This window comes from Aethalodelphis obliquidens, unplaced genomic scaffold (assembly GCF_003676395.1).
Source record: "Aethalodelphis obliquidens isolate GAN/ISIS:26980383/991018 unplaced genomic scaffold, ASM367639v1 scaffold3, whole genome shotgun sequence".
NCBI classification, from domain to species: domain Eukaryota; kingdom Metazoa; phylum Chordata; class Mammalia; order Artiodactyla; family Delphinidae; genus Aethalodelphis; species Aethalodelphis obliquidens.
In genome coordinates this window covers 20,667,967-20,692,789 of record NW_020837947.1, presented here as the reverse complement: position 1 = coordinate 20,692,789, position 24,823 = coordinate 20,667,967, and the positions used below count along the sequence as shown (strand labels likewise).

At 39.1% G+C, this 24,823-nt stretch overlaps 2 protein-coding genes across 2 annotated transcripts in view; both read left to right on the top strand.

Moving 5' to 3' along the window:
* The first annotated feature begins 4,045 nt into the window (after positions 1–4,045).
* LTV1 (LTV1 ribosome biogenesis factor) lies at positions 4,046–17,469 on the top strand. Its single transcript, XM_027084513.1, has 11 exons — positions 4,046–4,218; positions 5,221–5,352; positions 6,521–6,694; positions 10,620–10,707; positions 12,192–12,333; positions 12,699–12,954; positions 15,028–15,155; positions 16,071–16,210; positions 16,499–16,551; positions 16,743–16,943; positions 17,066–17,469. The coding sequence occupies exons 1-11, from the start codon at positions 4,216–4,218 to the stop codon at positions 17,174–17,176; spliced, it is 1,428 nt and encodes a 475-aa protein (XP_026940314.1). The 5' UTR covers positions 4,046–4,215; the 3' UTR covers positions 17,177–17,469.
* A 707-nt stretch (positions 17,470–18,176) lies between these two features.
* Positions 18,177–24,823, top strand: part of ZC2HC1B (zinc finger C2HC-type containing 1B) — a 35,402-nt gene continuing 28,755 nt past the window's right edge. The window contains 1 exon segment of the mRNA XM_027080447.1: positions 18,177–18,204. Within this exon segment, the coding sequence (XP_026936248.1) occupies positions 18,177–18,204 (28 nt within the window).

Below are 24,823 nucleotides of genomic sequence, written 5' to 3'. Positions count from 1 at the left end.
GCTGCTCGGCAGCTTGTGGGATCTTCCCGGACCGGGGCACGAACCCGCGTCACCTTCATCGGCAGGCGGACTCTCAACCACTGTGCCACCAGGGAAGCCCGGTTTGTACTTTTAATTTAAAATATCCGTCTAAAGAATTACTGCTTTAAACGGCAATTTACAGTTTATTTTAAAAACTTCCTGTCTTTTTATATCTGAGGAGATTTGCTATTGCTGTTTTCATTCACATTATAATGTGTGAAAATAAGATAGTCCCTTTAGAGTTTCTAATATAGAAAATAAACAGACTTCCTCATTATGCCTACTATTTAAGGTATTACAAACAAGGAGAGAGCTTGGGAACATATTTTGACCAGAAAAGGAATTGCAATATACTTTTCATGTTTTTCAGCAGTGGTTACAAATTGTACATGAGCCTCCCTCAACTCCAGGACAAGGGCAAAAGTATGAGTGGAAAGTTGAAAAGCAATTTTGTGTACCTTTATCCTGGAGGGAAGACCTGTAAGAGAGAAGATTGGGACCAAAAAGTAGAATAGGCTTGAAAATTGGCCCCAAGTTTGCCCTTAAAAATCAGCAGTACATCTCCAAGGTAGGTGTAGTAGTTCAACAACTACTTTCCACTTTTTCTCACATTCAACCAGGTTCTACATGGAAACATTACTTTCTAAAACCTAATGGAGGTAAGTAATGGACAATTTTTTCATTTTCTACAGTGCTTTGATAGCATCGGATTTATTAAACTTTATTAAATTTGACAAAACTCTTTGTGGGACCTCAACTCAGACATGGCGTGGAGTTGCTGCCACCAGCACTGCTGTCCAGACAACCCAAGTCCTTGTTCGGTTTGTGAGTTTTGAACTCTGTCCTGTAAAAAGTGGACACTAATAGTAGAACACATAAAGCTCTAGAGAAAGGTTAAGAATGTAACATTTGTGTAAAGATTTTCTTGCTCTTTTGCTAAAAGTGGTACCATTTCTAGGTACCAAATTACATCATTCCCTCTGGTTGGAGGGAATGATGTAAACAAAGTTGTAATGTTGGAAGAGTATATACTGTATTTGGGGAAAAATTGGTTTCACTCAATTTGAGGAATAAAAGGAAAGTAGGGGCTTCACTGGTGGTGCAGTGGTTGAGAGTCTGCCTGCCAATGCAGGGGACACGGGTTCGTGCCCTGGTCTGAGAAGATCCCACGTGCCGCGGAGCGGCTGAGCCCGTGAGCCAGGGCCGCTGAGCCTGTGCGTCCGGAGCCTGTGCTCCACAATGGGAGAGGCCACAACGGTGAGAGGCCCGTGTACCGCAAAAGAAAAAAGGAAAGTAATGTGGAACTGTGGTCTGTGGTGAAACTACAGAAGATATCGAGGGCTATATTAAAGCACCTGGGAGGTATTGAGTAGGCAGTGGGAACTCATTGGAAAATTCTGAATAGGAATAATATGAGAGTTGTCTTTTAGGAAGAATAATGTGGTAGCAAGATTAAGAAAGAGATTAAAATTAAGAAAGGTTGGCGAAGACTCAGGAATCAGGGACTGAGCTAAAGAGGTAACAAACTTCAACTGACTGTGGGAAAAGATTTATAGCTTAAATTTGAACTGCTGAGTATACCTGCAAGAACAATTAAGGGCAAATTCTTTCCTATGTTGAGTACTCCCTACTCCAGATTGTCTGACTTGGGCCAGCCAAGGTTAAAAGTTCATCCAGGAACACATCCTTAGGTCAACAAGTACTGAAAATGCCAGGTCTCTCCTCCCTACGGTATTTATCTAATTATGAAAAGTTAGCAACTACAGCTATATGCGGATAGACATACAGTTGGATATATGACCTGAAAGTCAGGAAAAAGGTCTGGGCTATAGAGAGGAAGTTAAGAATCCTCAACACATATAACAGAATCTGTGGAAAAGGATAAAAATACCCCCATAGACAATGTAAATTAAGACTATGAAGAAATTACTACAATGAAATTTTAATAAACTATTTCATCACCTGACTATCTCCAAGATTGTAAAATCATTTCATTTACACATCATCTGAGTGCTTTGAACACAACCGAAACATACCAAAGAATACTCAAAATTCATTTTATAATTAGAAAGCACAGTAAGGAAAATTAATTGGCATCAATATTTCCAAAGTGTATTCACCAATGAAGTGTATGTACTTGTGACTCTTAAGAACAGCAGAAAGCCAAGCAATATCAAGAGGATGTGCAGTTAAAAAGAATTTTAAAGAACATAAAATTGCTAGGGACTAGAAGCAAGTAAAAGAGTCTATGTATGTAATATAAGTGACCCAAAAGGTACCAGAAATTAAGGGAAATCAAAAGGATTAGGATTCCAGGAAGCTGACAGGTTGGGTCAAGATGCAAGCTAACAGAGAGCCATGATGTGAACGTGATGTGAGGCCAAAGCACGTGTTTGCTGACAGATCGCAGATGGTGAAGGCCCTAGTTTCAGGAGCTGGCCATTCTAAGGCAACAATGACATTAAGTGAGTAACTACACTAAGCTGGAAAGAGAACGATTGCTCACCTTCATTGAATGCTGATCACAAGCCAGGCACAGGTCCAAGCATTTCACGTGTAGGTTCTCATTTAAACCGACAACAATACTATGAGGTAAATGTTAATAATATTATCATTCCCGTTTTACATTCAGGTCAGAAAACTGAAGCTCACTTGCCCCAGGTTACACAGTAAGAGTGAAACAAAGGCCAGAAACCAATTTCAGCTAGTATACCTAGCATACTACTGTTATCATTCAATATTGTAGGGGGAAATTCGTGCTTCAATGGAAAATGATGCATTTTTTTAGACAAGCAAACCCATCCAATTCTGACCTTTCTTATGCCTCAGTTTTAGTGTCAGGAAAACCTGAGATAATTCAGGTAAAGTGCCAGAATGTTACTTCATTTAAACAAATATTTATTGAGTATACATGCCAGGCACTATTCTAGGTCCTGAAACAGTAGTAAATAAAACATCAAAACAAAACAAAACCTGCACTCATGAAGCTTAATTATAATGAATGTGTAGCACATAGGAGTGTTATGTATCAATATTATCCCTGTTACAAAGCATTATCCCAACACAAGCTCTGTGGTCCTAAATTGTTTCTATAAGTTTTACTGTAATAAAACTATAAATATTCTATAGATTTTATAGTAATAATAGGTAGGATATCAATACACAATTCAAGATAACATTGGAAAGACACCAGAAATTGGGAAGGGGAAATAGAAATTTGAGGAAAGGTCTGCTGATAGAACTTTGAATGCATTACTATCCTCTTTTGCCCAAGAAAAGCCATGAAAGCGCGCCAGCACCTACCTGAAATCTTAAGCAGGTGTGCTTATAGCTTATTTGTTTAAACTACTTTCAAACGTTTGAGGAATGGCTTGAGAAAGAATAAGCATTAGTTTCCACCTTCCAAGATAAGGTATGCAAACACCAAAGAGATTCTGAATATATTTTATTAGTCCAAATTCCTCTACTGTCAACAGAGTCTAGGGGGGTTTTGTTAACTGGATGTTTGAACGCAGTTGGTTAAAAATAAAATAAAGACCTGATTAAGCCTGGTGCAGCCTAAAATAGCAAGGCCCTAGGATCTTCCGTTGCTAAGGCAACCAGCTCCTCGCCGGCCCAAAGGAGAGGGAACCTGAAACCTCAGTGACCCGGGAGGGTGCCCACCTTCCTTCTGTGTACACAGTTTACTTGTGTGTTGGTTTTTTTGTTTACGGTTGGGAATAGGCAGGGAATACAACTGTCGATGGGGATGCTAGATTCGTGGCTTCTGTTCTCGGTAGAGGGCGCTATATATAAAAGCAGTTCGCCCACAAACACCAACACCCCGTTTCTCGCCTCGTCGCAGCACAGACGCCCACAACTCTCTTCCGCAGCTGATTTAATTTTGGCCAGAAAAGCCCCGCCCCCCCGGGGATGAGAACAGCCCCACCTGCCAATAGCTTCTCGCGATCCTTGAGACGGCGTGAGCTTTGCGTAACTTCCGGTCGTGACCCTTCAGCCTTTCGGCGATTGGTCCGTATCCACGGCCTGCTGCGTGACTTCCCGGCCGGTTCCTGGGGCGGCACGTGTGGAGCGGCGTGAAGACGCGGCTACGAGCTGGTCCTCAGTGGCGTTCGGGAGCTACCGTGTCACCTTCCGTCCGACTAGGAGAGAGCCGTCGCCCCTCTTTGGGGTGAGCGCCGCGCGGCTACAAGCATGGTGAGCAAGCCTCGCTTTCTCGGGGGTGGGGCGCTCTGGTTTGGCAGAGACCGGGTTCCTCTGGCGCCAGTGGCTACTGCGGCCTGGAACTGGGAGGGCTGGTCCGAAGGTGAAGACAGGCGGCTTGTGGCCCAGTGCCCCGGTTTGGGTTACCCTCACCACCCCGGGCATAGTTTGCAGTTTAGAGTGGGTCTCCCGCGGCCAAGCCTTCCTGGGGAGTAGAGAGAAGAGAATGGCCTACTCTTTACCATCCCACCATCCCGAGAGGCCTAAAAAACCTGTGACATGGGAAACAGACGCGCCACCCAGTGCTTCATGGAGTCGAGCAGAGAGGGAGTTGCTAGTCTCTCCAGACATTGGAATGGCAGGTGTCTGCCCCATCTGTTTGCTCTGGGGTGAAGGAGGGTCTAAGGTTGGGCCCGAAGCAAGGCGGCTTACTCAACTGGAATGATGCTTTCTCAGTTCAGAAAATTAAGGTTGTGTAGTAAAATAAAAACGCAGAAGGATGATGAGTCTTATTAAACTTAAGCGGTTGTGTCATGGTTTTAATAGTTGATACAGGAACTGTCTTCCTCAGATTTTCCTGTGGCAGGCTCCTGTCATTCTGGTTCAGACTGTCAGGGATCTTCTCTGAGCACTCATTCTAAAGTAACTCTTGAGTTATTTGCACATCGCTGTGTTTTGTTTTTATTGTCTTTACCTGAAATCATGTTTTTGATGATTTGCTTGCGGAGAACAGGAACTTTGACTTACCTATTGCTGTATTCCAGTGCCTACAACAAAGTCTGGCACATAGTAGGTGCCAACAAACGTTTGTTGAAGGAAGGTAGTATACATTGTATTGAACATAGTTGATGTTTCTTGCCTTGGAAGTGCAGGTTTTAAAAATCTGTTGATCATAACATAACTTATTGAAGATGCCTATGTGGACTATGATATTATTCACTGTTTCGTTGTTGTTGTTCTGACTTACTTTATTATTCTGATTCTGTTTCTTTGAAGCCTCACAGGAAGAAAAAGCCCTTTATAGAGAAGAAGAAAGCTGTGTCTTTTCATCTGGTCCACCGGAGCCAACGAGATCCTTTAGCAGCAGATGAGACTGCACCCCAGAGGGTTCTGTTGCCTACACAGAAAGTGGGTCCTGTTCTATAGCTAATAAGTTTGTATGTAGATTGTTGATAGTTTTTAATAAATTATGTGAGCCAACTGCTATTTTCAGATAACTGTGATCTTCTGGAAAACAAAATCTCTGATTTAATTTTCAGTAAATAATATTCTTTTTTTTTTGGCTACGTTGGGTCTTCAGTGCTGCACGCAGGCTTTCTCTAGTTGCGGCCAGTGGGGGCTACTCCTCGTTGGAGCGCGCGGGCTTCTCATTGTGGTGGCCTCTTTTGTTGCAGAGCACGGGCTCTAGACACGCGGGCCTCAGTAGTTATGGCGCACGGGCTTAGTTGCTCCACAGCATGTGGGATCTTCCCTGGACCAGGGCTCGAACCCGTGTCCCCTGCGTTGGCAGGTGGATTCCCAACCACCGCGCCACCAGAGAAACCCAATATGTTCATTTTTATATTGTGCATCTTTATTTTGTTGGATAATTTATCTTTATTGGAGATGTTTAAATGAGCAGTCTTGTAGAGTAGTGGAAAATATTTACTAAACCATCAGCAACAAGGCTGCATGGTGTTATTTAGGGCACAACAGTATGCTTAGTCTCTGCTTTCCATAAGATCTTGGCGTTTCGTAACCACAGACTGCCTTTTGCCTCCTGGTCATCTCATGAAATATAAAACTCATGAATTAGCTTTAGAAAATACCAGGGAGCCTTTAAGAAGTTGATTTGGTAATTATCAGTCAGAGTATACTTGTTAAGTGTGGGTAATGTGAAAGGAAGTGTTGGGGAACACTGGCATATGTAGCTTTTTAGTAAAGCCAGTGGGTATTGTGCATTGAGAAGTTTCTTTGCATATAAATACAAGAAATTGTAGTTACCTTTCAGTGCCCCCTAGTCTTCTAATTCTCCGCATACATGATAAAACAAAGTGTGTGTGTGTGTGTGTGTGTGTGTTTCTTGGCTTAAATTGTTGCCCAGAAATGTCTAGTGGAAGGAGGAATTTTTTTATTCCATTTTAATTTTATGTGGCATTTTGTGTTTCCCGAGTTTGTCAAGAATTCTTTGTCTCATTCCTATCAGCCAAAATGTTCATGGGCCATTTGTCCCCTGTTCTGAAAGCTGTGCTCATTGGAAGGTTCCTGAGCCTTATCCTTGGAACAGGTACTAATTCCGTTTTGTTTATTATCCTAGATAAAAGATGAAGAAAGGCGAGCAGAACAGAGGAAGTATGGAGTGTTCTTTGATGATGATTATGACTACCTGCAGCACCTGAAGGAACCATCTGGGCCCTCAGAGCTCATTCCCACAAATACCTTTGGTGTACCTTACAGGGAAGATGAGAAAGAAGAACCTTTAGCAACTTCAGTAAGACTTTTTAGCAATTCAAATGTGAGAGAGAGTGTGTGAGGAGCCATGAGTGAAGAACCACCATTTTTTAAATCACGATAACTGTTTGGGGCAAGAAACGGTGTCAGTCTGAAGAGCACAAAGATAAGCCATGCCTTCGCTTAAAATTGTATATGTGTATGCACATACATACCATCAGGAGGGAGCAGGTCTCCTGTTCTCGGGTTGTTGAAAGTAACCGTTTTTGACAAGGTTGGAACTTTTGATTAATAATTATGGTCATGCTAGGTAGCACTTTTCAGTAGAAGAAAAAGCTGCTGATGTTCTGTATGTTAACAGCTTAACTGTTTCAGCATCGTAAACTGCTCTAAGATAGACTTAACTTTTGTGGAACTTTTGCAGAATGTTCAGATCTTTAACGCTTGTAGAAGCTGCAGGCTAACCGTAAGAAAATGGAGGCAATAGATTGTAACGAAGTTTCTGTTGCTCTTCTCAACAAAAATGCAGTCAACTTTAATACTTTATCTTTTAAGTACATATGAGAGAACATGTTTATATGAAATTAGTGCTCCTAATTTAAGTTCTGTTTTCTTCTCCCTGCTTATGTTAAGGATGCCCATGTTGCATGCCTTTGTTATCTCATTTTTAATTTAGTATTAGTATAGAGTAAATTTCCCTGTGAAACTTTTATATCATTTGGCACTTAAAAAAAAAGAAGATACTAATGTACTGTGTTTATTGACAAAAAGGAGATACAGAGGGCACCAGTTTCCCCTGCTTCTCATTCTCCAGTCCTATCATGGTCTAGACATTCTTTTCCTTGGGGAAGATGTGATCATAACCCCTCCAGTCCATACTTGTTGCTTAAAGAGAGTCAGAAGGGTTAGGTTTCAGGGTATCATACCAAAAAAGAGGTAATAACTGCACCTGTTCATTCACTCACTAGGTCATAGCTCTCTTGTGAGGCCTCACACCCCACTGCCACATCTTTAACAGAAGCTACTTCTCTATACCTTCTTCCCCAAGGCTGTTGTATCAGTAATAGGATATATATCTTATTGACTCATTTCCTTCTACCACCAACTGAGGGAGGGGAGGTGGTCCAGTAGTGACTTAACATCTTTATCTTATGTAGTAAGAAAAGTTTTAATAAAGTCCTAACATTCTTCTGGCTGAATTGTGTTGGCCAGTAAAAGATTAGTTTTTAATTCTTAATTCGTTTTGGGTAAAAGTAACCACTATCGAATTGGCTTTTCTAACAGAGTAAGACTCTTTCTTTTTCTTTTTTTGCCATGCCACGTGCAGCATGGCATATGGGATCTTAGTTCCCCGACCAGGGATCGAACCCATGCCCCCTGCAGTGGAAGTGCAGAGTCCTAACCATTGGATCACCAGGGAATTCCCCAGAATAAGACTCTTTACTGGACACATCAGTGATGTTTATAAGGACGAGTGAATTATGTTTGAAAACAAGTGCCATTGGTTTTCTGTAGCATGATGCAAAAATATGGGTAAGTCCTATGTGTTTCTTCAACTTTAAAGTAATTTGTAAGAAACCGCCAAAATTGAGTAAACCAGCAATATTGAATATGCCCTAAAAACAAAAGCAGTGCAGAAAGACAGTGGAGAAATTAATAATGCTTGATTAGCCCCTAATTTTCACTTGAAGGAAAGCAGGTGCTGCCACAGTGGAAGGCAGTTGGGCAAACCTCCTGTAGTTCGGAACCACTGCAATCACTAAAACAAATTACAGTTCCCTTTTTTAAAAAATGTAATCACTATCTACACTTTAATTATGTATATGATTCTTTGACTGTTTTTCATGATTTGAAAAATATTTCCAAAGGTAATTCATTAAGCGCAAGCTGATCCTCCCTTTTTTTTTAAACCCTGGTTTCCAAGGATAGATAATCACAAAGAGCATCTTAAATATATTTTACCACAATTTTAAAAAAATTAATATAATATGCACCAAAAATCATTAAATTATGCACTTTAAGTGGCTGGATTGTGTAGTATGTGAACTATATCTCAGCAAAGCTTTTTTTAAATAGGATTCTACAGCAGAAAGCCAGATCTTTCTTTGTCCATGTTTATGCCACCGAAAAACTCTGGAAGCCATAACAGCTTACTAGGTACACACTGATGCTCCTCAGAGGCTTCCATTTCAGCAGGCTCTGTCTGTGAGCCAGTGAGAATGTGTGCCTCAGCTTCCTGCCTGCTGCTAGACTGAGGACGGTATGGTGGGCAGGTCCACAGACAGAGAACACCTGGTGGTGACGCTCACATTATTAACTAAGTGGTTGTAGGGATGAAACGAAAGCATAAGGACCGGTCAGAAAGTATGTGCCAGTACATGTTGAAGTAGATTGGATGGTTTGCAGAATGAGGGGAGTTCACATGAAGGAAGGTTCCAGAACAGTAATCAAGAAGGGCTTCATGGTGAAGGAGGGAACTGAGCTGGTCCCTAAAAGGGTGGCTTTGGGAATTCCCTGGCGGTCCAGTGGTTAAGACTAGGGCTTTCACTGCCATGGACCCAAGTTTGATCCCGGGTGGGGGAACTAAGATCCCACAAGCTGTTTGGTGCAGCCAAAAGAAAAAAAGAAAAAAAATGGGTGGGTTCTAAAGAGAGAAGAAGGACCGTTCCAGTCAGAAAGAAGGGACATGAGGTAGTATTGTGGGTCATCATGTCCAGCACATGTGTGCTCCGTAAGTTACTTTGAATTATTCCATGATGTGAGGAACTGGACTTGATTTACATGGAGGTTGCATTATTGAGTAACAGGATACATAGAGTAGACCTTGAGTTTATAGTGCCTTGAAAATCAGGAGTGAAAAAACCTGTTAAAAGTTCGGGACGGTCATATTATAAAATTTTAAGGAGTCTTAACCTGGCAGTAATATGAAGATTGGACTAGATGTAGACTAAGCAGCAGCTGTGGTCATCTGTGTCCTGGTTAACCATGAGTAAGATGGTGCCCAGAAGACAGGTGTGAAGTAACTGTATACAAGAGAGTTCAAAGGGATGAGTGGTTAGAAATGATTTACGACCACCCTAGGATTTAAGCAGCCAGTTTGGAGAAAAGCTGTGCCAGTACTAGAGATTAGGACGTTATCTCTGGTTTAAACAGGAAAAGATTAATTTTGTTTTGAAATTTGAGGAGAGTGGAGTTACGAGACCTGGATTTGAATCTCAAAACCCCACTTAACTAGTCTCAGGCAGGCATGCCACTTAACCTTTCTTAGCTTGTGTTTCACTGAAGCATGCTGATAATTCACGGGGTTGTAAGGATTAAGCGGGATAAAATACTGGAGAAAGCTTTGTGAAGTATGGCAGGGAGGTTGCTTTTGAGATAATGATGGAATATACATGTTTAAAATATGTAACTGGAGCACAAGTGAGAGACAATGCAGAATGTAGTTGTATTAGTAGGATTGCTGTAACAAATTACCACAAATTACCACTGGGTGGCTTAAAACAACAGAAATTTATTCTGTCACAGTTCTGGAGGCCGGAAGTCTGAAAGTAAGCTTTCAACAGGGTTATTTCTTCTCGGGGCCTCACAGGCAGAATCTGTTCATGCCTGTCTCCTAGCTTCTGGTGGTTACCAGCAGTCCTTAGTTTTCCGTGGCTTGTAGGTGCAGCGCTCTAGTCTGCCTCCATGCGTTCACATGCGTTCTCCCTGTGTGTCTTCACATGCGTTCTCCCCGTGTGTCTTGTCTTCACATGGCTTCGTTATGAGGACACACCGGTCAGTGGATTAGGCCCCCCCATCGCCCAGTGTACCTCATCTTAACTGGTTACATCTGTAAGGAATCTGTTTCCAAATGACGTCATGTTCTGAACTCCTGGGTGGACATGAATTTTGGGGGGCATTTCAACTCTTCGTAGATCAAAAGTATTTCTAAATAAACCTAACCATTGTGTAACTTCTTTTTCAAGACCACTGGAATTAAATTGCCTTCCTCAGTGTTTGCATCAGAGTTTGAAGAAGATGTTGGATTGTTAAATAAAGCAGCTCCTGTTTCAGGTGTGTATAATTTCTTTAACTTTTCAAGTGGATAGAGCTGTGTTTTACAAAAAGAAACGTACAGTAATGATATAGGGTTTTTCTGTCCCTGGTAAAGAGCTTAAAGAATTGAGATGTGTTTGAATTCAGATTAGAGATCAGTAAATTAGGAAGGGATGACTGTGATCTTCATCCTTTTCTTTTATTGCCATCAAATTCTTAGTCTTTAAAGTTCCTATTTGGAGAGGAAAGTGGGAAAATTATTTTAGGTGATCTAGTAGGGGAATTTTAGCCTAGCCTAACCTCTTACAAAGGAAACAATGATATTCAATAAGCCTTACATTCATATAGTGCAATCTTGAAAATACTTAATCTGTTAGCTTTCAGAGTTTCTCCCAAGTGTGTATTTTATAGAAGTCCATTTTACTGTCTGTTCCAGATACACCAAAAATTATAATGTTTGTTTTTTTGCAGTACCAATACTGTATTTTAGAACAAACACGGAAGTTCACAGAAGTGGTGTTTGATATTTCCTGCTAAATTACCTTAGTTATTGACTAACATTTGCCATGTGGCATTCATTCCTTAATTCATTCTACAGATTTGTGAATTGCCACTATGACCATGTTTGGGTTAAATCAGAATAAAAGCATAATCCCTGACCTCAAGGAATTTACCATCAGTTGGGAAAGATAGACAGTAAATGGGAAATTACGATTATAGTGCAAATGAATAAATAGTGGTGAGGCACCAAACCCAGCCTGGGGAAGTTGGGCATGGTGTACTAGAGGACATGAGGCAAGGTTGATTTCTCAGGTAGGACTTAGGCGGGTGAATGAAGGAGAGTGGGGTGGGGAGGAGAGGATATTCCAGACAGAGGAAACTATGTGCAAAAACAAGAGAACACAGATACAGGAACCTGCACACCTTTTAGCATGCCTGGAATGAAGGGTAAAGATTAATACGAAATGAGGCTGTAGAGTCAGACAGTGGCCATTTTGTGAAGGGTGTTGGAAGCCATGTCAGTTTACAGGTTTGAACTTGAAAGTTTTTCTAGGACTCTGTAGTATTTTTATTAATACATATAGAAGCAAACAGCTGAAGAAACAGGTTGGGATTTTTAAAAATCTCATAGTCTGAAAAGACAAAGTTTCACAGGCTACAAATACTAAATTTATTTCTTCTAACAGGTGAATTTAAAGCCCAGTTTTCCTGTGGGTAAAAGCTTTGGATTTTGCTAAATAGACACAGCTTAACGTTGTAGATCTATAATGAAAGTTTTTACTAGTGGGTATTGAAACCAGAGGGATTTTTTTCTTTTTTAAATTTTCTTGGAGTTCTCTATCTCTGTGTCTATTCCTGAACTGAACTTTTTAAAGTTTTTAATCATTGTTTTATCCTCAATACATAGGCAGAATCTGGCATGTAATAGCCACTCAGATTATGTTAAGTGAAGGAATCATGCTTTCTTGGAAATTATTGCTCAATTTTTGTTTTCCTTCTAGGACCTCGGCTGGATTTTGATCCTGACATTGTCGCGGCTCTTGATGATGATTTTGATTTTGATAATCCGGATAATCTACTTGAAGATGATTTTATTCTTCGGGCCAATAAGCCAACAGAAAAGGAAGAGGGAATGGAGATACAGTATGTGTGGTTTGTTTTGAAGCAGGAATGACCTGACTGTTGCTTCTTCTGTAGGATAGTAACCATTAGGTGTTATAGCTGGAAGAGGCCTTCGAGGGCATTTAATCTGAGATTTCTGATTTTAGAGCAGAAAATGTGAGACTTGAGGTCTTTACAAACCATCGATAGATGGGGCTAAAGTCCAAGTTGCTTGATTGCTAGTTCATTACTTTTCCAGCCAAACCAGACGGGTCAAGCAGCACAGCTGTTCCTGCCTAAACAAGAATCCTGCCTCTGAAATACCCTCAAATTTTACTTGTGCAAAGTCATTTGGTTCTGTTGTTTTTCAAGTTGTTTTGACATTTAATTTATGGCTCTGACTTTAGGAAATCTGAGGCTGAAGATGACAGTGAGTGGGAAGATGTGGATGATGAGAAGGAAGGAGGTAGTGATGATGATAAATATGACCCTGCAGGCTCATCAGATGAGGATATGTCTTACCCTGGAAAACCTCTTGGGGCTGTAGAAAATAACTTGTTCTGGGAAGAAGAAACGAAAAGTCGCTTTACTGAGTATTCTTTGACGTCTTCGGTCATGAGGAGAAATGAACAGCTGACCCTACATGATGAGAGATTTGAGAAGGTAAACTCTCCAAATAAGGGGCCTTTTAATACTAGTTCCTAGTACATTTTATGACATTGGAACCCAAAGCTAGAACTTTCAGCGTTAGAAACAGACTATGTCTTTTATTAAAAGGGTGCATAAAACCACCCCAGTTTTAATTCTGGAAAGAATGTGTATAAGTCAAAAGGTGACTGATCAAACCTCCTGACTTCCTCTTAGAATCTGATACTTCGATTCTGAACCTCTCTGATCCCAGTCCCTAAGATTATGCTGTCTTCCTCAAGCATTGGCCTGAGCATAAACAAAATTCCATTGCTTTCCTTTTTTTTTTTTTTTTTTTTGAGTGATTTTCTTACTGTTAATATCCCAGGGCCTAAAGTGGTATCTGGCATATGGCAGGGATTCAGACTGTTAAGTAAATGATGAGTAAATTCCTTCAAGGTGAATCTAAGGTAAAGGCTCTGACTTTGCTGCCTTTTCTCTAAGTACTCATTTCCCTCTTCTCTCCAAGCAACAGGCAAACTATTAGTAATAACCTCACTCTTCAGGAGTTGTATCACCCCCTGCTTATTCTTTTACAAAGCCCAGCGGAGTTAACAGCATTGGAATAATGCAGTAAGCATCATCTGAACCAGAATGAGATTCGTACGTAAACAGGAGGCTCTTTAGTTGCATGGTCTTTTAGCTTGCATAATCAGTGAATTTGAAAACATCTGTGAAATACTACGAGGTAAAGATTTCTGCCTAGCATTTTGTTCACCAAGCTGAACAGAATAACTGCCTTTCATTTTCATTTTTAAAATTGAAGTATAGTTGATATACAATATTATGTAAGTCAGAGGTGTACAATATAGGGATTCACAATTTTTGAAGGTTATATTCCATTTATAGTTATTATAAACTATTGGCTATATTCCCTGTGCTTGCACAATATATCCTTATTTTATACCTAATAGTTTGTACCTCTTAATCCCCTGCCCCTATATTGCCCCTCCTCCCTTCCCTCTCCACTGGTAACCACTAGTTCGTTCTCTATATCTTTGAGTCTGTTTCTTTTTATTTACGTTCACTAGTTATATTTTTTAGATTCCACCTATAAGTGATATCATACTGTATCTGTCTTTCCCTGTCTAACTTATTTCACTTAGTATAATACCCTCCCAAGTCCATCCATGTTTTTGTAAATGGCAAAATTCCATTCTTTTTTATGGCTGAGTAGTATTCCATTGTGTGTGTGTGTGTGTGTGTGTGTACAGACACACATACCACATCTTTATCCATTCATCTGTTGATGGATACTTCATATCTTGGCAATCATAAGTAATGCTTCTGTGAACACTGGGGTGCACATATCTTTTCAAGTTCGTGTTTTTGTTTCAGATATATACTCTGGTGTGGAATTGCTGGGTCATATGGTAGTTCTATTTTTAGTTTTTTGAGGAGCCTCCGTACTGTTTTCCACAGTGGCTGCACCAATTTACATTCCTACCAACAATGTACAAGGTTCCCTTTTCTCCACATCCTCACCAACATTTGTTATTTGAATTCTTTTTGGTGATAGCCATTCTGTCAGGTGTGAGGTGATATCTCATTGTTTTGGTTTGGGTTACCCTGATGATTAGCGATGTTGAACATCTTATGCGCCTGTTGGCCATTTGCTTTTCCACTTTGGAAAAATGTCTCTTCAGGTTTTCTACCCATTTTTTAATTAGGTTGCTTGGTTTTTGTGTTTCTGATGTTGAGTTACATGAGCTGTTTATATATGTTGGATATTAATCCCTTACTGGTGACATCATTTGCAAAAGTTTTCTCCCATTCTGTAGGTTGTCTTTTTGATTTGTCAGTGGTCATTTTCATATTAAATGGCAGCCTATATTCAGACTAGATGTCAGTCTTAGAGGGCTGAGTAGAATGTCTTCCATACCGTACTGTTATGGTGCTAAATCCCTGCTAACACTTAAATGGTAGTTGTGATCCTCCTAGGGCTTAAATATTGTACGGGAGTAAAAGTAATGTAAAAATACCATTTAAATGCTATAGTCTTAAAGAATACATTCATTTTTCATCTTATCCTTTTTCTTTATATTCAAGTTTTATGAGCAGTATGATGATGATGAAATTGGAGCTCTGGATAATGCTGAATTGGAAGGTTCCATTCAAGTAGACAGCAATCGCTTAGAGGATGTTTTGAATGACTACTATAAAGAGAAGGCGGAGAAGTACGGTGACTTTTCCTTGATTACTTCCTTTTTTTCGTTTCAAATAAAGTCTGTAATCGCACAGCTGAATCTAGAACATCACCCAGTCAAGATCCATGTTTAGAAAATTATGTTTTCCTTAACCTTTGGCTCCCATTTTGCTATTAAGAGTTCTGAAGCTGAATATAACAGTGGGTGGAAACATACTGAGAACCACTTTCTCTATAGCTTTGACCTGAGAGTCATGATGGAATAGCTGAGGGTTAGAGTACAAGGTCATGTTCCACCTGGAGAAGGAGATGGTGCTTCTAGCCTCTTTGGCTGAAGAATTATTCTGACTTCTAAGTATATACACTCTTCATCTTCCTGAAAAAGGTGTTCTGAGAAGTAGATCAGTTTGTCTCTGCAGCCTGATTAGCATAACTTCCTATCCAAATATTTGGTAAATCATCATCCACATCAAGGTGATTTCTCTGAGAGAAACTAATGAAGTGTTTACATCTGCTAGAAAGGTCTGATGTTCCCTGATCACTATCATATGTACATCCCAGAGCAGGACAAGGGCTATATTCTTTGAGTTATTTGAATACTTTGAAGAGGCAGATGGGCTGATGCTTTTCAAGGCTTTAAAAAAGATCATGTTATATAGGAAAGATGCCATCTTGTTTAATGTGTTAAAACCTTGCAAAGACACAGATAGAATTTTCCTTCCTATCAGCAAAATGTATGTCCAAAACCTGCTGTAGAGGAGAGGCAAGCCTGAGTAGAGCTGATTTTGACAGGAAGTGACAGATGGGGCAAATGAGTTTGTGGATTTTAAAAAATGTTGTAGTTCCCTAAGCTCTTTAAGTGCAGTTTCAGTAACGTAACAGTGTAATAATGGGTGGTATTTTTTTTCCCCTCCTCTATCTTCATTTTTGAAAACTCAACCAAAAGTTGTGTAAAACTGAATACTCTTGAACCCTTCGAGGATCAGGACCTGCCAGTGAATGAGCTCAGTGGGTCTGAGGAGGAAGAGATTGTTACTGTAGTTCTTGAAGAAGCCAAAGAGAAGTGGGATTGTGAATCTATTTGTAGTAAGTATCTTAGTGTCCATTTTACTGCTAAAAGTATCATAGTAATTTTAAAGTATTGGGTACATCAACTTCTTTGGAAAAGTACATATTTGTGAAAATGATTTTGAAAAATAATATTTCAGTAATTGAGTTGTAATTGAAACATTTAAAAACATAAGAGAGACTCCATTGTTATTTTGAACTATGAAAACACTAAAGTCAGGAATATAGGAGGAACTCAGTAATGTTTGGCTGAACTGAAAGTATACTTATTGATACATGATTTTTGTGTGTGTGTGTTTTTTTAAGGTACATACTCAAATTTATATAACCATCCACAACTTATCAAGTATCAACCAAAGGTAAGTAAGTCCTAGTGTCCTGAGCTATTCGAAATATGCAGTGCAGGAAATGGAGTGTACAAATTATTTTCTCACAGTAGCCCCTTTGTGGCTTGCAACACCATTATAAAAAGCAACAAAAATGTGCCATTAGTGAGCTGTTTTTTAATAGGAGTGGAAAAAAACACAATGCCATTTGATCTTTCTTCCAGCCCAAAGAAATCCGACTATCTTCTAAAACAGGAATACCTCTCAATGTCTTACCTAAGAAAGGACTCACAGCAAAGCAAGTTGAACAAATGCAGATGATTAATGACAGTGATCTGCCTAAGGTGTCAACCCAACCACGTTCTAAAAATGAAAGCAAAGAAGATAAAAGAGCAAGAAAGCAAGCTATAAAAGAAGAGCGCAAGGTAAAGTATTTTTTCAGATGTGAGATTTAGAAAGCTGGGGTGGGGGTGGTCACGGGAATTTTCTTCTGTAAAGTCAGTCTGCATCAGTGTGAAGATCTGAATAACAGCATATTCTTGCACAGGAACGGAGAGTGGAGAAGAAAGCTAACAAATTAGCCTTCAAACTGGAGAAAAGAAGGCAGGAAAGAGAGCTGCTGAACTTGAAGAAGAATGTTGAAGGTCTAAAACTATGACAGTGGAACATTTCAGATAAGGTGCATTCCCCATTACGGGCTTTTTGTTATGTACAATAATGAACGAGGATCGTCAAAGAGATAAAACTGTTTGCTCTGCAATTTTTACTGGCAGGTATTCAAAAGAAAACAGTACAATATTTGTGTTTATACCAGTAAGTTTTCTCTGCCAGCTGTCTTGTAAATATTGTAATATTTTTAAATTTAATATTATAGGCTTAAATTTGCTTAAATAAATGACTTCATGAACATGAAATGTTTGGATAAATTAAAGGAAAATGTCTTCATAACTTCAATGGAATTGATTTGTTCTTCATTTGTTTGTGTGGTTGTTCCAGTTGCCTTTTGCAGATGTTCTCAAATATTTCTTTGAAATCTCTCCACTCCTTTTCAGTACTTAAGTGGTTTGATTTCCTGTATGTAGAAAAGTAACCCAGTTAAGAACTCATTTGAAATGGAGTGGCAAGAAGAGCTTCCCTGAGAAGGTTCCACTGATAGGAATCTAAGTTTCCCCTTGCTGTATGCAAAGGGTTATTTCAAAAGGATGGTAAAACAATATTGAGGTTATTGGGACTCAGTTACTGGCTGACTTGTTTTTGGAATTTAGGAAGAGTGAAGACAGGAAACAGAATAGAAGAAACAATCAAGAAAACTTCCTTGGCTTCAGTGAGTACCTGGCTCAACATCAGAAATATTGACTTCAGTTTAAACTAGAAAGCTTGTCTTTTCAACGTTATTTAATGCTTGGAACCATTCATACTTGATTAAAATACATAGTTGAAAACTTTCCCTGTTTTTTGATGAGATTTTTTAACTTCTCAACTTTTTCAAGGTTCGAGCAATGACACATCACAATTGTTAATTATTTGGTAAACTGTGACTTTCTTGGAACAGACAAGTTGTTAGTGACCCATGTTCATGTGTCCATGGCTAATATGTTGTTATCTGGACTGTTCTGAAAAAAAATCTGTGGACACTGTTGGTCTGAGTTGGGTACAGAATGGCTGAGGCAGAACCATTCTTAGCAGGTGAGCTGCATTTGATATCTAAGTTATTAGAAAGTGTCTTCGTCTATAATTTGATTATGGCTTTTCCTCAGCTGGGAGGTCTTATCTTGTTCTATACGTTATCAGTTCTAAATCTAATCATTGTAGAATTTTTAAAAGAGTTGTGAAAAACAATAGCATTAGGTATTCTACCAACACTGATAGAAAAAACTTGGCTGAAGAGCTTGTCATTACAGAAGTAGAATACTGGAGAGTGTGTATTTAAATGCCAACCTGCAGAAGCAAAGGGCCAGTTGATGGTTTATGTTAGTATCAGGAATGTACTAAATCCTAAAGAGATTGACCATTTATTTTGGTAGCCATCTCATTTGAAGGTTCTTAAAACTAGCAAGACTCTAGAATGTTACTTTGACTTGGTGCTCTTCAGATTCCATCTTCGGAGCTTTTAATTTCACCACACCTGACCCAAATGGTTTAAATTAACACATTGTATGTTTTGCAATTAAGAGAATGTGCCTATAAGCCACTAGTCTTGGTGAAGCATATAGTGATTTAGACTGATTATCCTCCAAATTTAAAGATCTTGATTTTATTCTGGAAAAAAGTTCTTACATGATATTTTGTATTATTTCATAACATTTTGGAATATTTACGATGTCAGTTATATAAACAGTGGTTGGGAACTTAACATAAGCTCCATGTTAAATGTTAGGTGACCAAAGCAATAAGGGGGTTTTGCCTTCAAGGACTGCATTGTCTGAGGAGGCAGGGTGTGTGCAGCAAAATATAACTAATGCCAAGTCACTGTGATAAGTACCACTTGGAATGAGGATCTTGGTACTTGCTGTTCCCCCTGAAGTGCTCTGGCTGTAAATAAATCATCCTTAAGGATGGTGCTCAATTGTCACCTCCCCTATAAACTTTTCCCTGACCGTGTATTTAAAAATAGCACAAACATCCCTCCTCTGCATTCCTTATGCTCCTTGCCTGCTTTATATTCTCCTTAACATCTACTGGCATCTGATTTTATCTTCTTTTTCAGTCTCATCTCACTAGAACAAACTGAGGGCAGGGTATTTTTGTTTACTACTTTATCCCCAGGGTCTAGAACAGAGCCTGGCATTTGGTAAATGGTCACTAAGAAATATAAAAATGAATGGATAGTTGGGATAGACAATTCAGAAAAGAATTGCTTAAGCTAGAGGAGAAAAGAATTGCTTAAACTTGGAACAAAAAGACGTAGCCTCAGTGTTAGCCAGAAGGAAGACCTCAGGCATCCCAGACAGTTGGCAAAATCGTGAAGAATTTGCCTGCTGTATCTTAAGGACCTATTTTGTTTAAGCACTGTCTGTGATTGGTATAAAGTCACTTTTTCAGATACTTTGGAACTTATTTTACAAGTCAAACTAAGTATCAAAAGTTCTTACTATTTGTGATTATTACCAGTGATGTATCCACATCTCCGTTGTGATGTCATCAAATCACCTCAGGTGAAGGACAGAACTTTAGCTATCTTGTAACTTTACTGTTAGATTATCAGTACTTTTATGGTGCTTCTGTGTGCTGACATTAGTATGTTTTATCCAGCTTGTTTGTTCCAGTTAAAGGTCAGAAGAAGGTAAAACTTCTAATGGCCTTATGGAGAATGTATAATAAAACAAACATACCCGCTATTCAAGTTAAGAAGTAGAACAAGTTATTCAAGTTAAGAAATAGAACACAGAAGCCACCTATAGGTGGCTTGAATAAATCCTCAATTTATTCAGTTTTTTCTTTCCTTGGGTAACTTTTATGAATTATCTGGACTTTTATATTAATCATCACCTGCATGGCATCCCTGTAAACACAGTATCTTGTTTTGAGCAACTGAGAAGCACAAATCTAGCTCAATGAGGGAAGTAATTGCTACTGTTTGATCAAGGCATCCTTGAGAAGATGAGCTGAATAGTTTCTGAGTCTGACTTCAGCTCTTAGAGTTTACAAGAGCCCCATGTGTGGTGATGTCAGTGAGCCAGGTGATGAGTGAGTCCTGGGAACACAAGTGACCATAGTTGAAGCATCCTGAATCTCCTGCCAAACTAGGCTTAGCAATTGTATGCTCATTTTATATTTTATGCTTCCATACTTATGACCTCTCTCTGTCTCTGAAGAGATGAGTGCAGAACTTTCCTGTGGAGTGAAATGAGTATCCTCAGCTTATCTAGACATGTGAGTATGAAGGGTGAGAAGGCACTTCGCTGGGATTTCGTCAAGCAAGCCAAGTATAGAACAGAATGAGAGCCAGATATATATAGGACATGCTATCCTCAGATTACAAAGGCAGTGAATATCTAGGTTATGACAGCCTTCAGCATGTCTGTGTCTTTAGTCCCACTCCTCCAGTCTGAACTGGTTGCTTCTCTAGTTCTGGTGCCCAGCTGTTATCCTGGGAATCCCCTTCTCTCCCTCCTCTACTGAATGGCTATTTGCTGTATCTTTTACTCACCTTGTTGTGGAGTATATCCTCCAGTAATTCTTGAGACAGAGTACATGGGATGTAAACTTTTTGAAAGCTTGCACGTCTGGAAATGTGTTCTACCCCCATATTTGATTGATAGCTTGGCTGGGTATAAAACTGTGGGTTGTAAATAATATTCCCTCAGAAGTTTAGAGAATTTTTCCCCATTTATTTCTGTTTTTACTATTTGTAAATCTGAAGCCATTCTCACTCCTTATACTTTGTATGTTACTTTTTTTTCCTCTAAGTAGGATCTCTGTCTTCAGTGTTCTGAAATTTTACAATGATATTTATTGTTCTAGACATATTTTCATTTGTGTGGGTGTCCTCTCAAATAGGAGGCTCATGTCCTTTCACTTCTGGAAATAGTTTAAAATTATTTTTATTTTCTTCCTTGCATTTTCACCTTTTGTCTTCTGAACTCCTATTTGGAGTAGGATCTCCTGGACCTCCTAATTTGCTTATGTTTCTCTCCATTTCTATGCCATTTCACTCTACTTTCTGGGAGATTTCCCTAATTCTATCTGTTGAGTTTTTAATTTCTAAGAGCTTTAATTTTCCTTTAAATTTCTCTTTTGTTTACTTTGGGCTTACATGCTAGAGATTTTCCTCAGATCTTTGGAAATTCCTGTCTGTTTGTTCATGAATAAGATTGGAGGACGAGAACACTAGGAACTCTGGATGGGTAACATTGGTTGATTTTGAGCTTTTTTTTTGTAGGGTGGTCTGGGTGAGCTGTTTGGGAATCTTCCCAATGTCGGTATCTTTAGCTCTTTCTCCATGGAATGATTATATTCCCAGGGAAGCTTCCATTCTGCCTTGAGAGTAAGGGTCTGGCAGGCAGAATTCTGTGAGCCAAGTAGAGGAAGGTGGGTGTGGGATATTCTCTGCTTCCAGCATCACTGATCATGAGATTAATCACTAGATTATATACATATACACACACTTTTGTGTGTGTGTATGTATATATGTGTATACATATACAGTTAATCCTCATTAATCATGGAATCTCTATTTGCAAATTCACCTCCTCACTAAAATTTGTAACCCTAAATCAATATTCATGGTGCTTTCATGGCCATTCACAGATATGACACATACCCGTTAAAAAGTTGAGTCAACCAACACACATGTTCCCAGCTAAGGTAGAGCAAGGTGATGCTCTGCCTTCTTGTTTCAGCTGTCCTACTATAAACAAGTGTCCTTTTTATGGTCTGCTTCGTGCCATGCTTTTCATAATTTTGCACTTTTTCTTGGTGATTTCACTGTTTAAAAGGCTCCCAAGCATAGTGTTGAAGGGCTATCTAATGCTTCTAAGTGCAGGAAGGCTGTGATGTGCCTTATGGAGAAAATATGTCTATTAGATAATCTTCATGCAAGCATGCATTATAGTGTGGTTGGCCGTGAATTCAATATTACTGAATCAACAATGTATATATTTAAATAAGGTATCTTTAAACAAATTCATAAAACAAGATTGTGTGTTGATATACAAATCCATTTGTATAGTGCATTATTTGAGAGTAATGAATGAGTCAGTATTTGTTCATTTAGTGCTTGCAGGGATTTATGGAATGTAACTAGCACAAATAATGAGACTCAACCATGTATACGTGTATATACATCTGTATCTGCCTACCCATGCCTTCAGCTGTGCCTCATGTTGACTCATGCACAGACCTCCTCTCATCCTTTCTGGAGAGTAGACTTCTGCTAGAATTGGAGAAAGACAATCACCCAGGGGCTGTGGGATGAAGGGGGGCGTTCTAGGAATCTTCACTTCTTTTTAGAAAACTTTCTCCCTGATATTTTAGCAATCTCTTCTTCCTCCTCTTCACGTATCCTGTCCCTGTGTCAGAGGTATGTGCTGCTCCAGGGGTTTCTGTGAATTTGAAGGACTCTGCAGTGTAAATCTGGAAGGTTCTCAGTTTTTTCTACCATCAGCCTGGGAAGTGGATTTTGATGTAGTTTTATGTCCTCCAGGTTGGCTACCATGGTCCATCAGCTTTCCAGATTCCAGTTTTTTTATTCTTGTCCTCTTTCCTCCCTGTCCTGGTCCTCCATGTTTCTACATCCCTTTACTGTAGTGTTTTGGGGGAAAGCAAAAATAAGATGGAATGTTCTCTTTGCCATCCTAACTCATTAGTCTCAGTTCCTTTTTTTATAAGTCATGTTCCTGAGATAATAAGTTTCAACTAGTATGCCACCCCCTTTGCCATAAGGCCCTGGAAGATGTCAATATTGCTAATTGCATGTCCTGGACTGCAAAGGACTTAAAAAGAGTTTCTTGACTCACTGACAGCTAAATGAGAAAATGTCTTCCTTTTTCGTTCTCTGTAATGCCTTTATAAGGAAATATGGATTGGTAGGTATCTCTACAAAGCATTCTTAACTTCCAGCTCAGAAAGAGAATGTCTAGTCTCAAGTAGAATTTCTTCCAATTTCATTACAGCCGTAATCCTCTCCAGGTTTCTTATAAAATTTTTGAACTGAGATCTTTGTAATGCTTATTTTTTCATTGTTAACATACTAAACAAAACTGTTGATCACTTCCAGATCACTTTCCTCATTTTAAAAATTGTCTTAAGATTATGAACCAATGTATAAAAACAATAGCCACTTTAATAGTCTACTGAGACTCCAATTAGAGAGAGTAAAGTTAGAAATAGCTAAGTTAATACACATTGTTTTAGAATCTTTTCTATCAAAAGGGTTTTTTTAATGTCATTCTTTTATTTTTTAACAGCAATGCATAATCTTTATAGAAAAATGGAAAATTTAGGAAACTAAAGAAATAGTCACCTTTTTTCTTACCACTCAGAGGTAATTACTATATATTAAATGTGTAGTGTGTGTGTACCATATATATGTATATATATCCTTCCAGTCTTTATTTGTAAATAAAATTTTCCATGTTATTCTCCCACAAATCATTTTTAATTACTACATTCTCATTCACTCATTGGCAACCTACTTCGTAAAGGCCAGAAAGTATAATTTTTGGCTTTGCAGGTCATAAGGTCTCTGTTAAAACTACTCAACTCTGCTGTTGTAGCACGAAAACGACAGTAGATATTTTATAAACAAACAAATGGGCCTGGCGGTGTACCATTACAACTTTATTTACAAGATCATGCAGCCTCTGATTGGGCCCACTGGCCACAATTTGCCAACCCCTAGATATGTAAACTTTTAATTTTGACATAATTCATGAAAAGTTGCAAAATATTACAGAGAGATTCCTGCACTCTTTATCCAGTTTCCCCCAAGTTACATCTTCACTACAGTACAGTGTAAATACCAGAAAGTTTGCATTGGTATAAGGAGTGTTTATAGTTCCATACCATGTTATTACAGGCATAACCACCACCGCAGTAAAGATACAGAACTGTCCCGTCACCCAGAGGTCTTCCTCATTCCACCTCTGTATAGTCCCTCCCTGACCATCATCCCTACCTCTTAGCAGTCACTAATCTCTTTTCCCCCTCAAACTTGTCATTTCGAGAATATTTTACAAATGGAATCATACACTATGTGACTTTTTGAGATTAACTTTTTTCACTCAGCAATGAGATTGAGTCAGTTTGTGGCATGTATTGGTAGTGTTCCTTTCTATTGCTGAGCTGTGTTCCAGGGTATGGATATAGCACAGCTTGTTTAACCATTCACCTATTGAAGGGCATCTTGGTTGTTTCAAAAGATTCTTTTAAGGTTCTGTTGATCTCTGTGTTTGGTTCTCCATGTTCCCTTTCTTCCTCACTGTCAAGCTTCCAAGTTGAATGTGGTTCAGAATGTGGTGGTCCATCTATCTCAGGTGTTCAATTGAGTCTTATTGTATCTGTCATTATTTCAAACGCATTGAATTAAAAACTCACTGATTTAAACCAAAGGTCATTGATCCTCCAGGGGCTTCCATTTGCTTTGCAGGTTAGTAGTGATACAGTGTCTTTCTATTTATGGTGATCATTGAGTAAATAGTCTTAATACTTGTAGAGACAGAGACTCAAGTTTGAGTCTCATTGTTACTACTTACTACCTGTTGTCCTCAAGAAGTCACCTAACCTTGAACCTTCATTTTCTTATCTGTTAAAAAAAAAAGTATCAACCCTGTTTCATAGGATTGCTGTGAGGAGTTAAATGAGA

Excerpts from the sequence above, each read along its gene's own strand:
- LTV1 (XM_027084513.1), top strand. Across the intron at positions 12,334-12,698 it reads GAAGAGGGAATGGAGATACA|GAAATCTGAGGCTGAAGATG; the intron begins GTATGTGTGGTT and ends CTCTGACTTTAG. Across the intron at positions 16,944-17,065 it reads CTATAAAAGAAGAGCGCAAG|GAACGGAGAGTGGAGAAGAA; the intron begins GTAAAGTATTTT and ends ATTCTTGCACAG.